The 20533-nt window shown below is 45.2% G+C and overlaps 1 protein-coding gene across 1 annotated transcript; it reads left to right on the forward strand.

The window, feature by feature from the left end:
• The first annotated feature begins 421 nt into the window (after positions 1 to 421).
• On the forward strand, positions 422 to 11547 carry LOC118731796 (zinc finger protein 41). Its single transcript, XM_045570359.1, has 5 exons — positions 422 to 570; positions 3950 to 4196; positions 8588 to 8714; positions 8978 to 9073; positions 10325 to 11547. The coding sequence occupies exons 2-5, from the start codon at positions 4125 to 4127 to the stop codon at positions 11545 to 11547; spliced, it is 1518 nt and encodes a 505-aa protein (XP_045426315.1). The 5' UTR covers positions 422 to 570; positions 3950 to 4124.
• Positions 11548 to 20533: the final 8986 nt, after the last annotated feature.

Consider the following 20533-nt stretch of genomic DNA (forward strand, 5'->3'; position numbering starts at 1 on the left):
ATGGATGTGAGAGAGACACATCGATTGGTTGCCTCACACTGGCGCCCTGACTGGGGCCAGGGATGGCGCCTACAATCAGAATCAAACTCTAGACCCTTGCGTGGTGGCAACGTTCTAACCATTGAGCGAACCAGCCAGGGCTCGCAGCATGTTTGCAAGTTCGACAATGGACTTCTAGATAATTCCTGGGTCAGAAGGAAAAGAAAGCTATAAATGAGCACTTGAAATTGAGCACTAACGACAAGACATCAAAACGTGGATCCTTACTAGCAGAACTTGAGCCTTCATGTTTACATAGGAAGCAGAAAGGTCTGTTAACCGGTTTTAAAAGTGGTGACATGGCCCAGGACGGGCATCAGGGCCCCCAGGTGCTCCTCGCACAGATGCTGGGTGCCTCGCGCTCCATCACTTGAGCTCCCCGCCCCGAGTGGCTCCACTCCCGCCGCGGATGACTTCTGCTTCCTGGCCTAACCCTGACACGTACCGCTCCCCCGTGACAGCGACCAGGGCGGGTGACAGCCCAGGATCGGGCGATGCCCCCAGGCGGCGGGTGGACCGAGGCTCCTTCAGGTGGGCACGAAGCGGCGCCCTGGGTTCTGTGCGCCAAATGGGGATCGTTCGGTCCCTTGGGGGGCAGAAGGGGCTGGGCCAGGCCATTTCCCGGGCTGCTCAGAGGGGTATTTGCAGCTGGCATGCAGGCGGGGACTGGCTGTTTTGGGGGATACAGCTGAGTGCCAGCACCTGCGTGCTGGAGGGCACAGCGCCCGGGCTGAGCCTCGGTGATCGCTGGGGACAATACCGGGGAGAAGTCCAGTGGCACATCCCGAGATCCTGCCCCTTTGGCTCCCGGAAAGTACCACGCGGGGAGGAGGAGAGGGGGAGGGGGAGGGAGAGATCGGGCTGGGGACCGCAGGCTCCAAGACAGAAATGACCACCCTTCCAAGATGGTGAATCCCAGAGAGAGATTCCCCAAGGGACACAATGTCAGCTGCCTGACAACAGTCACTAAAGCAAAGGGGAGAGTCCCCTCTACTCCCCCCACCCACACACACACACTGAGATGTCGCGAGTGCACCCGGTGTGACTGCAGATCACTTCCCAGGCGACGCTGAGCATGTGCAGGATGAAAGAGTCCCTCCAGGGCACTTTTAAAAAATATATATATTTTTTATTGATTTTGTACAGACAGGAAGGGAGAGAGATAGAGAGCTAGAAACATCGATGAGAGAGAGTCATCTATCAGTTGCCTCTTGCAGACCCCCTACTGGGGATGTGCCCGCAACCAAGGAACATGCCCCTGACCGGCATCGAACCCATCGAACCCATCGAACCCATCGAACCCATCGAACCCATCGAACCCGGGACCCTTCAGTCCCCAAGCTGTCGCTCTATTCATTGAGCCAAACCGGTTTCGGCCCTCCAGGGCACTTTGTAGGGCTCCTGGCCTGAGTTGAACAGGTTTGGCGACTAAGGGCCAGGAAAGCAGTCACGTGATTCGTTGCGTTTTATCACCTGAATTGGGTCCTCCGTGATGGTACCCTGTAGGGTGAGTGATGGGGCCTCCCTGAGGTCACTTAGGAGGTGTGCAGAGTGAGAGGACCTACTTTGACTTCGTTGGTCCTCCTGTATCTTTGTTGTCTGTCCTTCATTTAATTATTTCTTTTCTTTTTTTAAAATATATTTTATTGATTTTTTTACAGAAAGGAAAGGAGAGGGATAGAGAGTTAGAAACATCCACGAGAAAGGAACATGGATCAGCTGCCTCCTGCACACTCCCTACTGGAGACAGAGCCCACAACCTAGGCATCTGACCTGAATCGAACCATAACCTCCTGGTTCCTGGGTCAATGCTCAAATGCTGAGCCACACCAGCTAGGCTATGGTTTTAATTTTTTTAATTTTAAATATTTGTGTTGACTTCAGAGAGGAAGGGATAGAAACATCAATGATGAGAATGAATCATTGATTGGCTGCCTCCTGCATGCCCCCTCCTGGGGATCAAGCCCGAAACCTTGACTGGAATTGAATCTAGGACCCTTCAATCTGCAGGCTGATGATGCTCTATCCACGGAGCCAAACCAGCCAGAGCTACGGTTTTAATTTTTAAAAAATATATTTTATTGATTTTTTACAGAGAGGAAGGGAGAGGGATAGAGAGTTAGAAACATCTATCAGCTGCCTCCTGCACATCCCCTACTGAGGATGTGCCCGCAACCAAGGTACATGCTCTTGACCGGACTCGAACCTGGGACCCTTCAGTCCGAAGGCCAATGCTCTATCCACTGAGCCAAACCAGTAAGGTTATGGTTTTAATTTTTAAAGTTAAATTTTAATGCAACTGGAAGTTATTCTGGTGTGGGGTGTGAGATGGGATCAATGTTTGTGTTTTCCATTTGGATGGAAAATTTGCCAGCACCCATCACTTAATGAATATCCCTTTCTAACTCAATTAACTGCTCATTGGGCCATGAGAGTTATTGGCTGGGACACTGAGGTGCTGAATTATTGATTCACCTGGGATTACCAGTCTTTGGGAGTGAGATTTTGGGGCCCTAAAGAGTCGTTGACTTGCACCTGTGGACATCAGTAATTGCAGGACTGTGGGAATTGAGAAATGAGGGACCGGAAGGTCTATTATTGAGGAGTTTATGGGAGTCACTGATTCTTTATATGGGCTGTGAATTACAGGGTCCTCTAAGCAGTCAGGTTTGACCCCCAAGGAACCTTAAGCAGATCCTTGGTTGCTTTTCTATGAAAACCAGTTGATAGCACCTTTGGGACATAGTAGTTCTGAAAGACAGTGTCAGTTAATGATTTAGAAGCCTGTGCAGACATGCTGGTTTTCAAAGCCCAGATGGGAATTGGAGGGAGCAGGACAGGCAATGAATTTCCATTTTCATCTTTGGCTTAAGAGTGTGGGCTCTACAAGTTGCTCATGATGTACATTGAATTAAACAGAAGATTGGTTTATGCACATGTGACATGGTCACCTCTCAGCTGAAGCACTATGAAAGCAGCAGGAAACAGAACTAATGTTTATTGTGACTGTGCCTTATATAAAACTAGAGGCCCAATGCATGAAGATTCGTGCAAGAATGCGCCATCCTTCCCCTGGCTGCTGGCACCACCTTCACTCTGACCTCAGCCACTTTTCTGACTTTGCTCCAGCCTGAAGCCGTCTTTCCACCTTCCCATGCTGCCCAGAGACCTGGAGCGGCTGGGGTGATGTGGAATGCCCATGAAGTCACCATGGTGATGATGCAAGAGTTCCGCCCCACCCCCAGCCTTATGGCACCTGCATATGCAAATTAACCCACCATATTTGTTGGGTTAATTTGCATACTAACTCCTGATTGGCTTGTGGGTGTCATGAAGTCAATTTGCATCTTACTCTTTTATTAGTGTAGATACCTTATGGCACAGTAGTTAAGAAAATGCACTTCGGAGCCAGGTATACCTGAGTTTATGTCCTTCCCCCTAATCTGAATGATCTTGGAGCAAATTTCTTAGTATCTCTGAATGGCTCTATCTCATGGTAAATGGTAATAATAATAATAGTTCATAGGATGAGTGTAAACATTAAATGAAGTAACTAGTAAAATATGACTGGCATGTAATAATAGTACTATTTAATGAATGGTGTTGCATTCTAGGTGCTAAAAGTGAGTACTTTAGAAGCCTCACTTATATAACAACCATATGAGACAAATATTTTTATCCTGTCTTAAGATGAAACTCAGGCAAAAGTGACTTCCCCAGAGTTGGAATTCAAATCCTCATTTCTTTTACAACAAACCTCATGAGTTTTTCCCATATTCTACACTAATCTTTGGTGTTGGTTTTACTGAACTTTTCTCTTCCACAATGTCCAGCACAGTGAACCATCCCTTGGTGCAAGCATGTCTGGGGTGAATGTGAATGACTGACCATGTGGACACTGTCTTTCCAGGTTTCTTGGCATCTCCTTGGATCTCCTGGACCTTCATCTCCAGGGTGAAGGCTGTAAGGTATTCCTGCTGGTCCCAGAAGCTCTGGTTGAGCCCACAGACCCTGCCTGGCCCTAGGCTCCTGGGAAGAGTGGAGTTGTCAGCAAGAGTGCTAGAGTGCTGAGGCTCAGCAGGAACATGCCAGCCAACCAGAGCTCTCCCCAGTGGACTTTGTCCCAGGCTGCAGCGGAACATGGCAGGTTGTGTGAGGTGAGAAGGGAGCAGGAATTCATTCAGCAAAGAGATACTGCCGACCTGTCACCAGGACCTCAGGGCAGGGGCAGGTGGGTTACAGGGACATCAGATTCCAGAATGGTTGCCCCTAAAACAGATCACTATCCTCCTGCTGTGTGAACACCACATGGCCATGTCCCATACCCAGAGGAAAATGTGAGGAAAATTGATGTGTCTGATGGAGGAAAGGTGGGACAGGAGAGTCAGCACCACACCAGGAGGGGACAGGCAGTTCCCTGCAGGGTGTCTACAGGCCCTAGCCAGGAGACCTTACATCCTGGCTCCTAGCACAGACCCTTCACTCTCCACTGGCTCTTTGCAGAGCTCAGTCAGTCCCCACTAGAGCCCCATTTTCCTCTGGTCTCTGAGGATTTGCTGATTTCTCCTCTCTCCTGATCTAAGGCAGAAAATCCCTTTTCTTTCGGTAGCAGGGTGACCACAGTCTCCAGGGCCTTTTTAGTTCTTTCTTCTTTCAAAGATGAACAAAATGGCCTGAAAAGGGACTTGACTGCAACCCAGTCTCCAGAGCATGCCTTCCCCCCTCGCCACACTGCAGCCCAGACCAAGTATCCCACCAAAAGTTCCCCTGGAGGTTCTGTAAACAGAGGAAGACGATGACAGAGCCAGACCCTACCAGACAGCCCCCTCCTTCAGACTGTCCTGTGGACGCTGTCACCTATGGGATAGGCTCATTGTCACAGAAGCTCAAGGGCATGTGATAATTAGGTTAATATTTTTAAAAATTATTTCATGATTTGACAACAAAATGTTAGAAAATTCAGGTAAGCAACTGCAAGAGAATAAAATATTATTTGTAAATTCAGCATTATACCCCTAATTAGCCAGTGTTAACATATAGCTCTATTCCCTTTCAGCGGTTTTCCCCTTTGCATGTGCATGAGTGCATGTGTGGGGGTATATGTGTGGGTCTGTGATTGTGCATACATACCATACACATGTACATTCTATAACTCCAGTTTATATAGTATTTGGTTGCCTCCATTTTAACTTGGAAATTTAACATAATTTTCTAGGCAATACGTATTTTTCTTCATATACACATGATGCATAGCATTATGTCTTTTGGATAAACTATAATTAATTTAACCAGTCTACTAAATATGTATTTAAAGTGTTTCAGGCTCTCTGTTGTGATTAAAAGTGCGGTAGTGAAATTTCTACACATATGTAAATCTTTTTGCCCAGGTCACTGAAATTATGGTAAATTTTGAGTCATACCTTTTCAGCCCCAAACTCTTTCTCCTCTACTTCTGGAATTCTGACAAACATGAATGCCAGATTTTTGGTTATTGTCTCACAGGTCCCTGAAACCCTGCTCATTTTTCCAGTCAATTTTCCTTCTGTTTTTCGGATTGAACTATTTTTACTTTCCTATTGTCAGCTTCTCTGATTCTTTACTTTGCCCTCTCTATTCTGCTATCAGGCTCATGCACTGAGTCTTTAAATTTTGATTATTGTATTTTTTTCAGTTCTAAAATTTCTATTCAGTTCTCTTTTGTCTTTGTTTTTTAATTTTTCTTAACCCTAACCCAAGGATTATTTTTCCATTAATTTTTAGAGAGTGTGGAATAGAGAGGTAAAGACAGAGAGAAACATCGATGTGAGAGAAATACATTGATTGGTTGTCTCCTGCACATACCTTGATCAGGGCCCGGTCTTGGAAGGAGCCTGCAATAAGGTACATGCCCTTGACCAGAATAGAACCCAGGAACCTTCGGTCCGCAGGCCGATGCTTTATTCACTGAGCCAAACCGGCTAGGGCCATTCAGTTCTCTTTTATATCTTACTAGAGGCCCAGTGCACAAAATTTGTGCATAGGGGCAGCAGCACAGAGGGTGTCGCTCGGCCTGGTCTGTATCCTCTCCAATCTGGGACCCCTTGTGGGATAACTGGCAGTCGAACATCCCTCTCACAATCCAGAACTGCTGACTCCTAACCACTTGCCTGCCTGCCTGATTGCCCCTAACTGCTTCTGCCTGTCAGCCTGATCATCTCTAACTGCTCCCCTGCTGGCTTGATTGCCTCTAACCACCTCTGCCTTGGCTCCACACCCGGGACCCAGGATTCCCTCCTCCAGCTAACCACAGGCACCTGGGATCCCGGCTTCCCTCCCTCTGGTCAGCCATAGGTGCCCAGGCCGGCTGCAGCCTCAGGGGATTGTGGGAAGTTGTCTTCACCTGTGCTGCAGCTACAAAGTATTGGTGCCCAGGACTCCGGGGTGGGTGGCTTCTCCGTCTACCAGGCTTAGCCAGCTGCAGGTGCTGGTGCCTAGACTGCAGGCGGGCAGCTTCTCCATCTTCCCTCGGATTCAGTGGGGGCAACTTCTCCTGCTGGCTGTGGCCTGGGGTCACAGGGCAGGTGGCTTCTTCATCTCCTGGGCTGCAGCCAGCCTCAGGCACTGGTACCCCGGTTCTTGTCTCCCCCAGGATGTGGGGTGGGTGGCTTCTTCAGCTGGCTGTGGCCTGGGATTATGGGGCAGGCGGCTTCTTTGTCTCCCAGGCCGCACCCAGCCTCAGGTGTTGGGGACCGGCTTCTCAGTCTCCCCCAGGACGTAGGGCAGGTGGACACGAGGCTTCTGAGGCTGGCTGTGGCCTGGGATCACAGGGCAGGTGGAATTTTGGTCTCTGCTGGCGCCTGACTTCTCTGACTCTCACAGGCCCGGAGCAGCTGGGGGGGCAGGGCTGCCAAGATGGTTTCAGTTTAATTTGCATATTCCTCTGATTGGCTGTTGGGTGTAGTGGAGTGATGGTAATTTGCATGTTTCTCTTTTATTAGTGTAGATATTTTTATGCTGAGACATTCTATTTTTGCATTTATTTTAAGTATATGGAAGCATTTTTAGGATGGCTACTTTCAAAATCGTGTCAGATAATTCTAACATCTGTGTCATCTCCGTGTTTGTGTCTATTGATTGACTTCTCTTGTTCAAGTTGAGGTTGTTCTGCTTCTTCACATTGGTGCCTGATTTTCAATTATGTCCTGGATATTTTGGGAAGTATTACCTAGATATTACCTCAATCTTGTGTTTACCAGGCCCCTCTGACTCTATTCTGCTAGAAAAGGAGAATCTCCTCCTAATGCTGATGGAGGCGGAAGTTCAGATTTCCCACGAGGCCTTCTGACATCCCAGAAGGGAATGAGCACCTTGCTGCTGCTGGGTGGGGATGGAATACCAGGCTCTCTGCCAGGTGGAGAGGCAGAAGGGCACCTCCTTACTGGGTGGGGATGGAAATCCAACATCCCCACTTAGCCTAAATTGACGTTATGGAGAAGAAGCTTCCGTACCCTCAGGAAAGGGTGAAAATCGAGGCTCCCCACTCAGCCTTTGCTGATGGGAATGGTGGTGGGGCCCGTTTTTCCTATGATGCTTGGTTGGAGTAGAGTAGTTATAATAATATGAAAAATTTATCTCCTGCTCCATTGCCCCGTTTCCTGGGACTTTGGTTAGAGAGAGCAGTCTTTCTCGGGGCAGTTTTTGTGATAATTGGCATTCTGGGCTGCCAATATATAAATTTCAGAGAGGAAGCAAGAGGGAGAGATAGAAACATAAATGATGAGAGAGAATCATTGATCTGCTGCCTCCTCCACCCCCGTCCCCAATTGGGAATTGAGCCTGCAACCCAGAATGTGCCCTTGGCCAGAATTGAACCCTTCAGTCCACAGACCAATACTCTATCCACGGAGCCAAACCCGGTATGGCCATGCATTTCTTCCAAATGCCTTGTAGCACCCTTTGTGTCCTATATTGGTGTCCAAGTCTTTAATTTGTTCTATCTTACTCAACTCTATTGTCATTGCCTAGCACAGAATTTATCAGTAAATGTATTGTATCTAGTTCCTACATTAGAGGACTTAAAGAGAATCTATCTTGCCCTAACCAGTTTAGCTCAGTGGATTAAGTGTTGGCTTGTGGACTGAAGGGTCTCAGGTTCAATTCCAGTCAAGGGCATGTACCTTGGTTGCGGACACACCTCCAGTAGGGAGTGTGCAGGAGGCAGCTGATCAATGTTTCTCTCTCATTGATGTTTCTAACTCTCTATCCCTCTCCCTTCCTCTCTGTAAAAAATCAATAAAATACATTTTTTTAAAAAGAGAATCTATCTTGACCCTCATTTTGAAAAAAAAATCACTAAATATTCGAATAAATGAATGAATGTAGTACACAATGAATGTCAAGCTACTTCAATAAGCTTTTTCTCTCACAAAATAAAATGCAAAACTAGATACTGAGTGAAAATCCTACACGATAATTATGGTAAAAGTCATGAAAAACAACTTCCTATTTATCTTCCCTCTATCCCTCCTCCCATGCTGACCATGTTTTGAACAGGATTGTGTTATTACAGGTCTTATTGTCATTCGAGGATGTGACTGTGGACTTCAGCAGAGATGAATGGCAGTACTTGGACCCTGCTCAGAGACGCCTGTACCGGGATGTGACACTGGAGAACTACAGCCACCTGCTCTCAGTGGGTAAGTACAGCCGACCTATGTGTCTGCCAGGGGCCTCAGTGAGGCTATTTCAATTCTCAGCTGCTGAGTGCTCTGGGGCATCTCAAGTGTGTAATGATGTCATTTTTTATTTATCCAGATTCTTTAGTCTGTTTTGAGCATTATTGCTATTACTCTATTCCCAGTGAAATGTGATTACTTTTCTGAAGAACAAATGGAAGTACCATTTAAAAGTCCCTGAAACCCATTTAACTGGACCCAATATTTATCATTTGTATTCACAGGGTACCAAGTTCCCAAACTAGAGGTCATCTTCAAGCTGGAGCAAGGCGAGGGACCGTGGACATTGGAGGGGGAAACCCCACATCAGAGCTGCTCAGGTGAGTAAGTGTAATCCATACAGTTGAAGGAACATGGAAGTAAATCTCACTTTTGTAGGAGAGGTTGGTACCTTTCAAAGGCTGTGAAGATATACTGGTGAGAACAAAGTGAACCTGGTCAGTATAATGCTCAGCTGCATTTGTTCCTATAAAAGGAGAGGTAAATAGATTTTAGTGGATGGCTTGAAGTTTCTGCCATAGATGGCTTTCCCTCTCATTTTATACGTGTTAAAAGCATATATTCATCCCAGCTTGGCATGGCTCGTGGTTGAGCATCAACCTATGAATCAGGAGATCATGGTTCAACTCCCAGTCAGAGTACATGCCCAGGTTGTGGGCTCGATCCCCAGTGAGGGGTATGCAGGAGGCTGCTGATCCATGATTCTCTCTCATCATTGATGTTTCTGTCTCTCGCCCTCCCTTCCTCTCTGAAATCAATAAAAACATATTTTTAAAAAAGAAAATCTTCACCACATTTAGCATCATCATGACTCCCACTTGACGGCCACCAGCCACCTTCCAGTTTCCACCGGGAAAATTTGTAGCTGGCTACCGAGTTGGAGCACAGATACCTATTTACTGTTTGTCTATGTCAAGATGGCTGGTGTTGTAAGAGTTTTTCCCATAGATATAAAGGAATTTATATCTATAAATTATAAATCCTATGAATGCAATAACAATTTAATATTGATGCTTATAATGGTTCAGAGAGAAAAGCAAGAAGAATCAGAGAGATTAGTAAGGTTTTAAAGTTGATATATGATAAGAACATACAATCTGAAATATTTGTTGTATGTCAGGCTTCCTTTTAAGAGACTTCAGTTTCTTCTTCTGGTTTCTCTACTCATTGTCCAGACCTCCTACTAGTGAATATGGGTTCCCAGTTTTCAAATCCCATCTCTTTCACTTATTAAGCTATTTGATCTTTAGCAAGGTATATAACTTCTCTGTGTTTCTCTTGTCTTATCTGTGAAACATGACGGATAATGATAGCTACCACTTTAAAGTTCAGTGAGGATTAAATGAGCTGTTTTAAGTAAAGCACTTGGAACAGTGGTGCACAGTTCACCACAAATATTAGATATAGTTTTTCATATAGTGAATGTCCTATAAGAATTTTATATTACTACATTATTACTATTTTCAATATTGTCAAATGAACTTTGTGTTCATCCTATCTGAATTATACATACCCGCTATCCTCTACTAATTGTTCTTTGAGTTATTTTCATTTTTTCTTTTTCTTTTTAGATAAGAATATTGGGAAAACCCAACAACAGAGAATTTCTGGAGAAGTTTCATTCCACTATGAGAAATTTGGTCAAACCATAGAAGATGATTCATTGTGTTCCATTTTAGAAGAATTGTGGCAAGATAATGACCAGCTAGTGAGATTTCAGGAAAACCAAAATAACCCTATAAGTCATGTGAAAGTATTCATTAAAGAGAGGGGCTATGAATGTAAAAATATTGAAAAAATAATTCATGTGAGTACCAAACTTGTTCCTTCAATTAAAATACTCCATAACTGTGACATATTTGGAAAGAGTTTGAAGAATACTTCAAACTTGCATAATCATAATAAAAGCAATGCAACATTGAATCTTGACAAGATTTTTGGAAATGGCAACAATTTTGCCCATAGCTTTTCCTGTACTAAAAATGAGAATGCTAATAATACAGGAGCAAATGCTTGTGAACATAATCAATGTGGAAAACATCTTGGCCACAAGCAAGCTCTCATCCACCATCAGAAAATTCATACTTGGGGGAAACGTTATGTATGTACTAAGTATGTAAAGAATTTCACCCAGAAACCAGATCTCTTTGAACATCAGAAAATTCATGCTGGAGAAAAAGCCCATGAATGCAACAACAGTGAGAAAGTCTTCACTCAGAAGCCCCAAATTGATGTAGCTCAGTGTGTTTATACAAGAGAAAAACCATGTATAGGCACTCAATGTGGGAAGGCTTTTACTCTCAAGTCAAACCTCATTACACATCAGAAAATTCATACTGGGCAGAAACCCTACAAATGCAGTGAGTGTGGAAAGGCCTTTTTCCACAGATCATATCTCTTTAGACATATGCGAATTCATACAGGAGAGAAACCTTATGAATGCAGCGAATGTGGAAGAGGCTTTTCCCAGAATTCAGACCTCAATATACATCAGAAAACTCATACTGGAGAGAAACTCTATGCATGCAGTGTATGTGGAAAAGCCTTCACAAGAAAATCAGCACTCAGGATGCATCAAAGAATTGACACAGGAGAGAAACCCTATGTATGCACTGAATGTGGGAAGGCCTTCATCCAGAAATCACATTTCAATACACACCAGAGAATTCACACCGGGGAGAAGCCTTATGAATGCAGTGACTGTGGGAAGACATTCACTAAGAAGTCACAACTCCATGTGCATGGAAGAATTCACACAGGAGAAAAGCCTTATATATGTAGTGTACAGTTGTGAATATGCAAAACACAATTTATTCTTACATTATTGCTTATTGTATTATTTTATTTTTTATATATATTTTATTGATTTTTTACAGAGAGGAAGGGAGAGACATAGAGTTAGAAACATCGATGAGAGAGAGTCATCGATCAGCTGCCTCCTGCACACCCCCTACTGGGGATATGCCCGCAACCAAGGTACATGCCCTTGACCGGAATCGAACCCGGGACCCTTCAGTCCCCAAGCCGACGCTCTATCCATTGAGCCAAACCGGTTTCGGCAGGAAATTTATGTTCTTAAATATATTTTTTCACAAAGATTGAATATTAATAAATTAATGTCTAATTTAAGAAGTTAGATAAAGAGAACATAGTACAGGTTAGAGCAGAAGTTAAGGAAATAGAAAACAAATAGAGAGGATCAACAGGGCCAAAGGTTGGTTCTTTGGAAAGACTAATAAAATTAGCAAACTTCTGGGGAGACTTATGAAGAACAAATCCAAACAGACACACTATTTATTATTATTAAGACCTGGCAACAAGACACAGCAAGGAGTCTAAAAACTAGCAAACCCAGAAAACCCCATCCCTGTGCTGCATAGACTCCCTTTTACTAGATTCTTTAATTCCCCACCAATTGACTGACTGACAATGTATCTATCATTCCCAAAAGCTAACAAAAGCCACCACCTCAGAATCACCTCAATGACTGTCAAATCACAAACTCGTGCACTCACGTTAGCGCTGCGCTCCACCAAGACTTAACAGCCTCTGGGGGGCACTATCCTTCCTGTCATCACTCCTGCCACTACCCTTTGTGGGACTGTTGGTTTTGTACACGATCTTAAGGGCTGTGGCTGTGGTCTACTCACTCTGAACCAGGTGCAGTTCTGGATCCACCCAGACTGTGTCCCTGAGTGACGTTGGAGGGCGAGGAACATGGCTGCGCCCATACGTCTGTTCACAAGGGACGCCATGCGGGAATCTATTCCGTACAAAGGGCTGTTCCACAAAGGGGGAAAGCGGCGGGCGTTGTTCATGGATAGAAACCTTCTCAGTGTGAGTTTCCTTGAGCAACTGATCATTGGAACTGGGTTCTAAAGGTCTGTGCAAAGTTTACAGAAGCAGAGGGGGCAGCCCCCCATCCTTGGGGGGAGGGAGATGTTTCCAGATGTTGAAAGGAGATACCACTGGGAGGGGGGGGTGAAGTCATGATTACAGTTTCTTCCTGGAAGATGTCACTAGGTGAAAGGAGGAGTTGGGATGGTACAGTCCTCCTCCTGGCTGATACCACTGGGCAAGAGAGGGAAGAATCAGGGTGGTTCAATCTGCATCTTGGAGATAACACCAATAAAAGGAGGAAGAGTCAGGCTAAAGCAAGTCCCCTGCTGGGCGATGCCACAGAACAGGGGTGAGGACTGTCAGGGTGGTACAGTTTCCTCTTTTTTTTATTGTCTAAAGTTTTACATAAGTCTCCTTTCCCCCAGTTGACCCCCTCCCCATACAGTCTCCTCTTGATGTCTGGGTGGGCGGAGTGCAGGGAAGTGAAGTAATTAGTATGGAAGAGACTTGAATCCCCCTCAGACTTCATTCCCTCCATTACCCCCACTAAAATAGTAGCTAGGAGCCCTAGCTGGTTTGGCTCAGTGGGTAGAGCATAAGCTTGTGGACTGAAGGGTCCCATATTTGATCCTGGTCAAGGGCAGAGGCCAGGGCTGGGGGCACTCCCCGGTAGAGGGTGTGCAGGAAGCAGCTGATGCGTGATTCTCTCTCATCCTGGATGTTTCTCTCTCTCTCCCTCTTCCTTACTCTTTGAAATCAATAAAATACATTAAAAAATAGATGCTAGGAAAATAATTATAATACTAGCCTTCAATATGGACAACTAACATTTTTCAGAAAATTGTCAATAGAAAAATATTTAGAAAAAAACATGATAAGCATATTTTTTATGAAAATGCATCTCCAAGACATACCCCTGCCTTCTGATGTCATTCAGGCTGCAGCTGTTTAAGCTCTCTTGTATGCAAATTCAGGAAATGCTACTGAGTCTTGAGAAAGAAGAGAGATTCTGGGTGTTCTTCACTCCTGCACTACCCATTCTTCAAAACCTAGTCTACGTATATCCTCCAACAGAAAGCCTTCTCTGACAAAAGGTAGAGGGCATTTCCCCTGCTGACCAGACCCAACAGGCCCTGGATAAACTTAGGTATGGGTTCTGTGTACCCTGCAGGCATTCAGATTTCTGGGCCTCAGCTCAACAATCAGGAGAGTTAGACTGACAGCCTCTCAGAGTATTCCATTTTCTCTGTCTCCCTTGCAGCATTTGTGAATTGAATGGGAGACAGAATGGCAAATGTGAGAACATTGCATAACACACACACTTGTATGAAAATTACCAGAATTTCTTGTGTGACTTCTGGTCAACATCTCAAATCCTGGACTCTGTTAACTTCCATCACCAATGCTTCCTTGGCTGATCTCAAGCCTGGGTCTTTTGCTTTTTAACTCTACAACACCTATGTTTCTTTCTTCTGATCTAGATCCATGTCCTCCATTAATGATTCCATTATCAAAATCCCTGTATTTTGATGCTTAATACAAACTATTGCTAACTTTTCTACCATATGTGTCCTTTATGGATTGAGAGACTAGGCATATGTTAATTTTCCATTATCAATATCTATGTGGTCTAGATCTCAACTATTAGACCATGATTAACTTTCTTTTTAATGAGAGAGAGAGAGAGAGAGAGAGAGAGAGAGAGAGAGAGAGAGAGAGGGAGAAAGAGAGAGAGAGAGAGAGAAAGAGAGAGAGAGATCGGTTGTCTCCTGCACGTGCCTCAACCAGAATGAAACCTGAGACCTAGGTATGTGCCCTGACCAGGAATCCAACTGGCCACCTTTTGGTATACAGGATGATGCTCCAACCAACTCAGCCATACTGGCCAGATCAACTCTGATTCATTCTCTCTCTCTCTCTCTCTCTCTCTCTCTCTCTCTCTCTCTCTCTCTCTCTCTCTCTCCCTGTCTCTCTCTCATTGTTGTCCCTGTTCTTTGTGTTTTAACCCTGGTTACCTTTTAATCATCAATGTCATTTTGAATCTACCTCCCAAACAGACCTCTGTTATAGATGCCTGGTTTCAAGTTCAAACCAGAGAGATAATGATGTTTATAAAGTAACAGAGGCCCAAGTTCAAGCACTAGACTTGAAGACCATTGAAAGTAGATGTTCATTCACAGTGGAAGTCTACTTATAGGCCTTGGCTTATGGCCTACAAAACAAGATAGTGATTTTTTCTATAATCATTAACTGACATTTTTAGATCAAACGGGGGAAATTGATTATGGAAATGTCAATATTTTTCTAGGATATAGACATGGAATCGTTAATGGAGGACCAGGTTCAAGATAAGAAGTGATGGTTTGTCACTTAAGAGATTAGATTATGAAAGACTTTGGCCTGCAGGAGGAGGATAGAGAGGTGGCCATGGTGCCCCTGGGCAGGCCCTCACCGGATGCTGTGGGCACCAAGGTCATCACACTGTACAGCAGCCACTGCCCCTGTGGCAAGGGGGGAGGCCTGGGCCCAGGCCCATTGCCCTCCTAGAGAGCCAGGGTCTCTTCCCTGGACTTAGGGTGGAGGCCCTGCCAGCACTAACACCACCTTTTCCCCAAGTCTTCTGGCCACCGACTAACAGCTCCCTCCCCAGCCGGGACCTCTTAGCACGACTGTAACTAGTGATGTTTGTACAGCCAAAGACTATTTTGTGGTTTAAGGAGAATAAAATTGACTATGTTTTTGTTTTTTTTAAAGAAAGACTTTGGTGGCCATTTTGGGTGTCCTCTCTCCCCCCCCCCCCTCTCTCTCCCTCATAGCACTTACTCTGGGAGAAGCCAGCTGCTATGGTACAATGGCACTCAGGCAGACTTTGCAGAAGCCCATATACCAAGCACTCCTGCCAATAGCCAGTGAGTAGCTGAGGCCTCTAGCCTGTAGCCATAGAAGTAAGCCATCTTTATTTAAAAAAAAAATTCGTCCAGAGTTGGTGAAAATGTTTCTTAATAATATTTTTTATTTATTTTAGAGAGGAAGGGAGAAGGAGAAGGAGAAAGAGATAGAAACAGCAGTGATGAGAGAGAATCATTGGTTCCCTGTCTCCTGCACACCCCCTACCAGGGAAACTGCAACTGGGTATGTGCCCTGACTGGGAATCCACCCCTGTCTTCCTAGTTCATAGGCCGACAGTCAACCACTGACCCACACCAGTTGGGTAACGGTGGAAATATTAACAAGGGCCTGGATTTAAATTTGGCAAGAGAACCATTGATGTTGAATTAGATAACAGATGAGCAAATTCAAGAGCCAACCAGATAAGCAGTGGTCGTGAAAGAGTTAATAGAAGACAGCAATCTGAGCTCTCTCCTCAAGACCAAGTCTGAGGGGGCTGCAGATGGAAGGTGCAGCTGGCCAATGGCTGTATATGAAAGGTGGGACCTGATTTCTGGTGGCAAATAGGATGAAGTAGCAGCCTGTTGCTAGGGAGAAGCCCCTGTTGCTATGTGGGGAGTGGGAGAGACAGGGTCTAGCCAGAGTTGCTATGGACAAGTAATTAGCTAATGACTGCAGAAGCTGGCTTCAGCCTCTTAAGCCTAAGCAAAGTGTCACTAGGTGGCAGCCCCACTGCCTTGTGAACATGAAGCATCCAAAGTGGCTCCTGAGAGGCTGTATACAGAAGGCATGGTTAGCAAATGGCTGCGCGTGAGAATCAGGCTCTGGTCTCCCCAGTCATATGAGGCTGCCAGGCCTGTAAATCAGCAGAGGTCCCCATTGTGCAGTGCTAGGAGGGGGCAGAGCGTGGGCTGAGGAGGTGCAGATGACACCGCCCTGTGCAGAGAGTTGAAATGGGTGGGGCGAGGCCTGAGGTTGCTTTGGGCCAATGGCTGTGTGGGAGACAGGTTTTAGTCTCCATGGCCACGGAAGTGCGAGCATCCCTGTTGCTATGCAACAATAGCTTTGCTGTTCCACATTAAATGAGTAAGAATGAACTCTCTCACTCTTGCCTGGAGAATCTAAATCACTGACGCAGAACAGCAGCCTCAATTTCCAACCCAGGTGGAGGCTCTGGAGAGATGATGTATTAAAAAAAAAAAAAAATGAAGAAACAAATGAAATTTAACATACAGTATTTAAACTAATATCCAAAATATCCAAAACATTGTCATTTCAAGGTGTAATCAATTTTTTTAATATTTGAAAATTGATTTTAGAGAGAGGAAGGGAGAAAGGGAAAAAGGTAGAAACCTCAATGATGAGAATCATTGATTGGCTGCCTCCCCCATGCCCCGTACTGGGGATGGAGCTGGTAAACCCAGGCATGTGCCTTTACCAGGATCTAACGGTGACCTCAACCACTGAGTCTCACCGGTCAGGCAACATGTAATAAATTTTGAAAAATTATCAATGAGCCCTGGCTGGTTTTGCTCAGTGGATAGAGCATTGGCCTGCAGACTGAAGGGTCCTGGGTTCAATTCTGGTCAAGGGCACATGCCCAGTTTGCAGGCTCAATCCCCACTAAGGGGCATGCAGCAGGCAACCAATTGGTGATTCTCTTCTCTCTCATCATGGATGTTTCTTTTTTTTTTTTCTTTTTAAAATATATTTTATTGATTTTTTTACACAGAGGAAGGAAGAGGAATAGAGAGTTAGAAACATTGATTAGAGAGAATCATCAATCAGCTGCCTCTTGCACATCCCGTACTGGGGATGTGCCTGCAACCAAGGTACATGCCCTTGACCGGAATCGAACCTGGGACCCTTCAGTCCACAGGCCAATGCTCTATCCACTTAGCCAAACTGGTTTCAGCTCATCATGGATGTTTCTATCTCTCCCTCTCCCTCTCCCTTCCTCTCTGCAATCAATAAAAATATATTTAAAATATTTTTTTTATTGATTGCAGAGAGAAAGGGAGAGGGCTGGAGAGATAGAAACATCCATGATGAGAATCATTAATGATGAGAATCATTGATTGGCTGCCTCCTACACACCCTACTCTAGGGATCAAGGTCACAACCTGAGCACATGCCCTGACCAGGAATTGAACCATGACCTCCTGGTCTACATTGAACCATTGAATCACACCAAACAGGCAATCCTATATAATAAAAGGCTAATATGCAAATCGATTGAACAGCAGAACAACCAGTTGCTATGATGCACCTGACCACCAGGAGGCAGAGGCTTAAAAAGTAGGAGCTGCCCCCTGGGTGGTCAGTGTGCTCCCACAGGGGGAGCGCCACTCAGCCAGAAGCCAGGCTCATGGCTGGCTAGTGCAGCAGTGGTGGTGGGGGCCTCTCCTGCCTCCACAGCTACACTAAATATGTCCAACTGTTGGCTTAGACCCACTCCCTTAGAGGGCACAGGCCAGGCTGAGGGACCATCCCCCCTTCCCACCCTGAGTGCACAAATTTTGTGCACCAGGCCTCTAGTAAAAATATATTAAAAAAACAAACAAACACATGCTTGCCTTTAAAACATTATCAATGAGATATTTGGCATTGTTTTGTTTTAATCAGTCTGTGAAATCATATATATTTTTTATACTTATATCTGAATTGGAATGCTAAACATCCATCAGAAATATTTGATTTGCATTTATAGAGTTCAGAAAATTTAGTTGAAAACATTAATATTTACAAGTCGTTCCAAATATACTTCAGCAGTTTTCCAATAACTGAATTGTTTTAAATGTTAATTAGTGAAAGTAAATGAAATTTAAAATTCAATTCTCAGTCTTACAAGCCTCATTTCAAGTGCTCAGTAGCCACATGTGGCCAGTGTCTGTCATGTCAGATAGCATAGTACTAGACATGTCGTTGATGGATGAAGCTGAAAGAGCCTGATTTTGCCTTGTAAACCAGAGAGGCATGGGTGGAAGAAGAGTTCATAGGGCCAAGGTTGGAGAGAGAAGAGAAATGGACACTGATGGTGAGTTGTTGACAGAAGCCTATGTGAGAGGTCGGACCAGTGTACCACTGGCCTTGGGAGAGTTTACAGAGGCTTGGGTTTGAGGCCAGACCTCACAGGCATCGATAGTGTAGGGTTGGAAAAGTTTTCCTTCTACCCTTTAGGATCTTTGGCTGGTTTAATGATTAAATTGACCAAAGACAGATCAACAGGAGAAACACAAACGTTTCATAACATGTGTTAAACATAAATGTTATTTAAAAATTAAATAAGGGTTTGTTTGCACATTGCTAGTGTCAACGTAACAGTCAACCCTGTAAAGAATTTTTGTGAGTTTACTTGATCCAAACTGTCGGCAATTGCCCGGAAGCAAAATCTCAACAGATTGAGAAAACGCTCCAGAGAATGGTAGTTTTGTAACTTGTTTCATACATTACAATCGAAAGAGAAGGCGCAAGTGGGTACATGAAATCCATTGGTGATAAATCAGAGAAGTGGGAGAAAGCAAACGGGGTCAGGGGGTGATAGATCCTCCCTTCCCCCAACTGATGGATGGAGAATGACGAATGATGTAAACTGCACCTGCAGCCTGAACATTCCTGAGCACCTAACCAGGCACCTCATATGGACTGTACATTGAACCACCAATCAGCACCTGCCAATTACCCTAAGATTCCTTAGTCCCTAGGTCCCTAACCATGTGCCTTACATGAAACCACCAATCAGCGTGTGCCGAGTGCCCTAAGCCCCATCCCTTCCCTTTCCTCCCCTTAAAAGGCGCCTTCACCCCGCATGTGTGCTCTCTTCCTTTGCAAGGCAGCCCAGCAGGTCCTTCTCCTCTATTAAAGCCTGTGTCCTGGCTTTCGGCTCTCTGTCTCATCTTTCAGGGGGGCGGGGGGATCCTCTGGGATTGGATAAAAGGTAAAATGATAGACATATACATCTTTTACATAGTTAACAGTCAGCAATGAACTTTATAACAATGAGAGGATTTATGGCCCCTGTTCTAGTGAGTTGTCTCCAGGAGGGATCCGGAAAAGGTTACGTTGCCTTGGCATTCCAAAGGCATGCTATCATAGATGCGAAAGACAACAGGCTAAGTTAAGGTAAAGATTGTTGTCAGGGAAGAATCTAGCCTAGGACCCAACTACCTGCCATAAACTGCAAAACGTTTTCATGTCAGACCGTCCTTTGTGGTGACTTTAGGTCTCTGAGTTTGCAAGGCAGCCACGCAGGCCTCCCCGGAGCTGGTTGGGTCAGCATGTGGCCCCTTTTTGTCCACACTAGAGGGAAAAAAGATCAGTCAGGGGCATGACTAGGTAGGAAAGACAGACATGCCCTTTGGCCTCGAGTTTTCTGAGTGCTTTCAGACACCAAGTGGGGGAGAGAAAGATGTACACCGTTCTGAAAGGACTTCATCAGCTCCACACAAAGGGGATGAGGAGGGTGAGGCAGGACTACTTCTGGGATGGAAGCAGCAAAGCTCCTGTGTAAACAAGAAGCGGAGGCTCCTGCGGCTCCATGGTGCCTGGCTCTGGTGTTTTAGATAATCTTGGAAATAGCCACAGAGTTTAAGCGGTCTTTTGTTGCTTTTGCACTGCTTTTGTTCAGTGATTAGCCCCTTTTAGTCTCTTCTTCCACCCTCTGTCAGGCTGCAATTTTGTTTAGGATGTCAGAATGTCCTCCTTGTCACGCACATACCTCCTTCATACAAGGAAGGGACTCAAGAAAGCAGGAACTCTCCAAAACAGTTAAAACCATTACCTTAAATACTAGTGATCTGGTGCATGAAATTCATGCACGGGGAGGGGGTTGTCCCTCAGCCCGGCCTGCACCCTCTTCAATCTGGGACTCCTCAGGGGATGTCCAACTGCCAATTTAGGCCCGATCCCCTAAACAGGCAGTCGGACATCTCTCTTGCAATCTAGGACTGCGGGCTCCTTACAGCTCACCTTCCTGCCTGCCAGCCTTTTCACCCCCAGCTGCCTTCCCCTCCTGGCCTGATTGCCCCTAACTGCCTTGGCCTGGGCCCCGC

Source organism: Pipistrellus kuhlii, unplaced genomic scaffold (genome assembly GCF_014108245.1).
Source record: "Pipistrellus kuhlii isolate mPipKuh1 unplaced genomic scaffold, mPipKuh1.p scaffold_m20_p_32, whole genome shotgun sequence".
NCBI lineage: Eukaryota > Metazoa > Chordata > Mammalia > Chiroptera > Vespertilionidae > Pipistrellus > Pipistrellus kuhlii.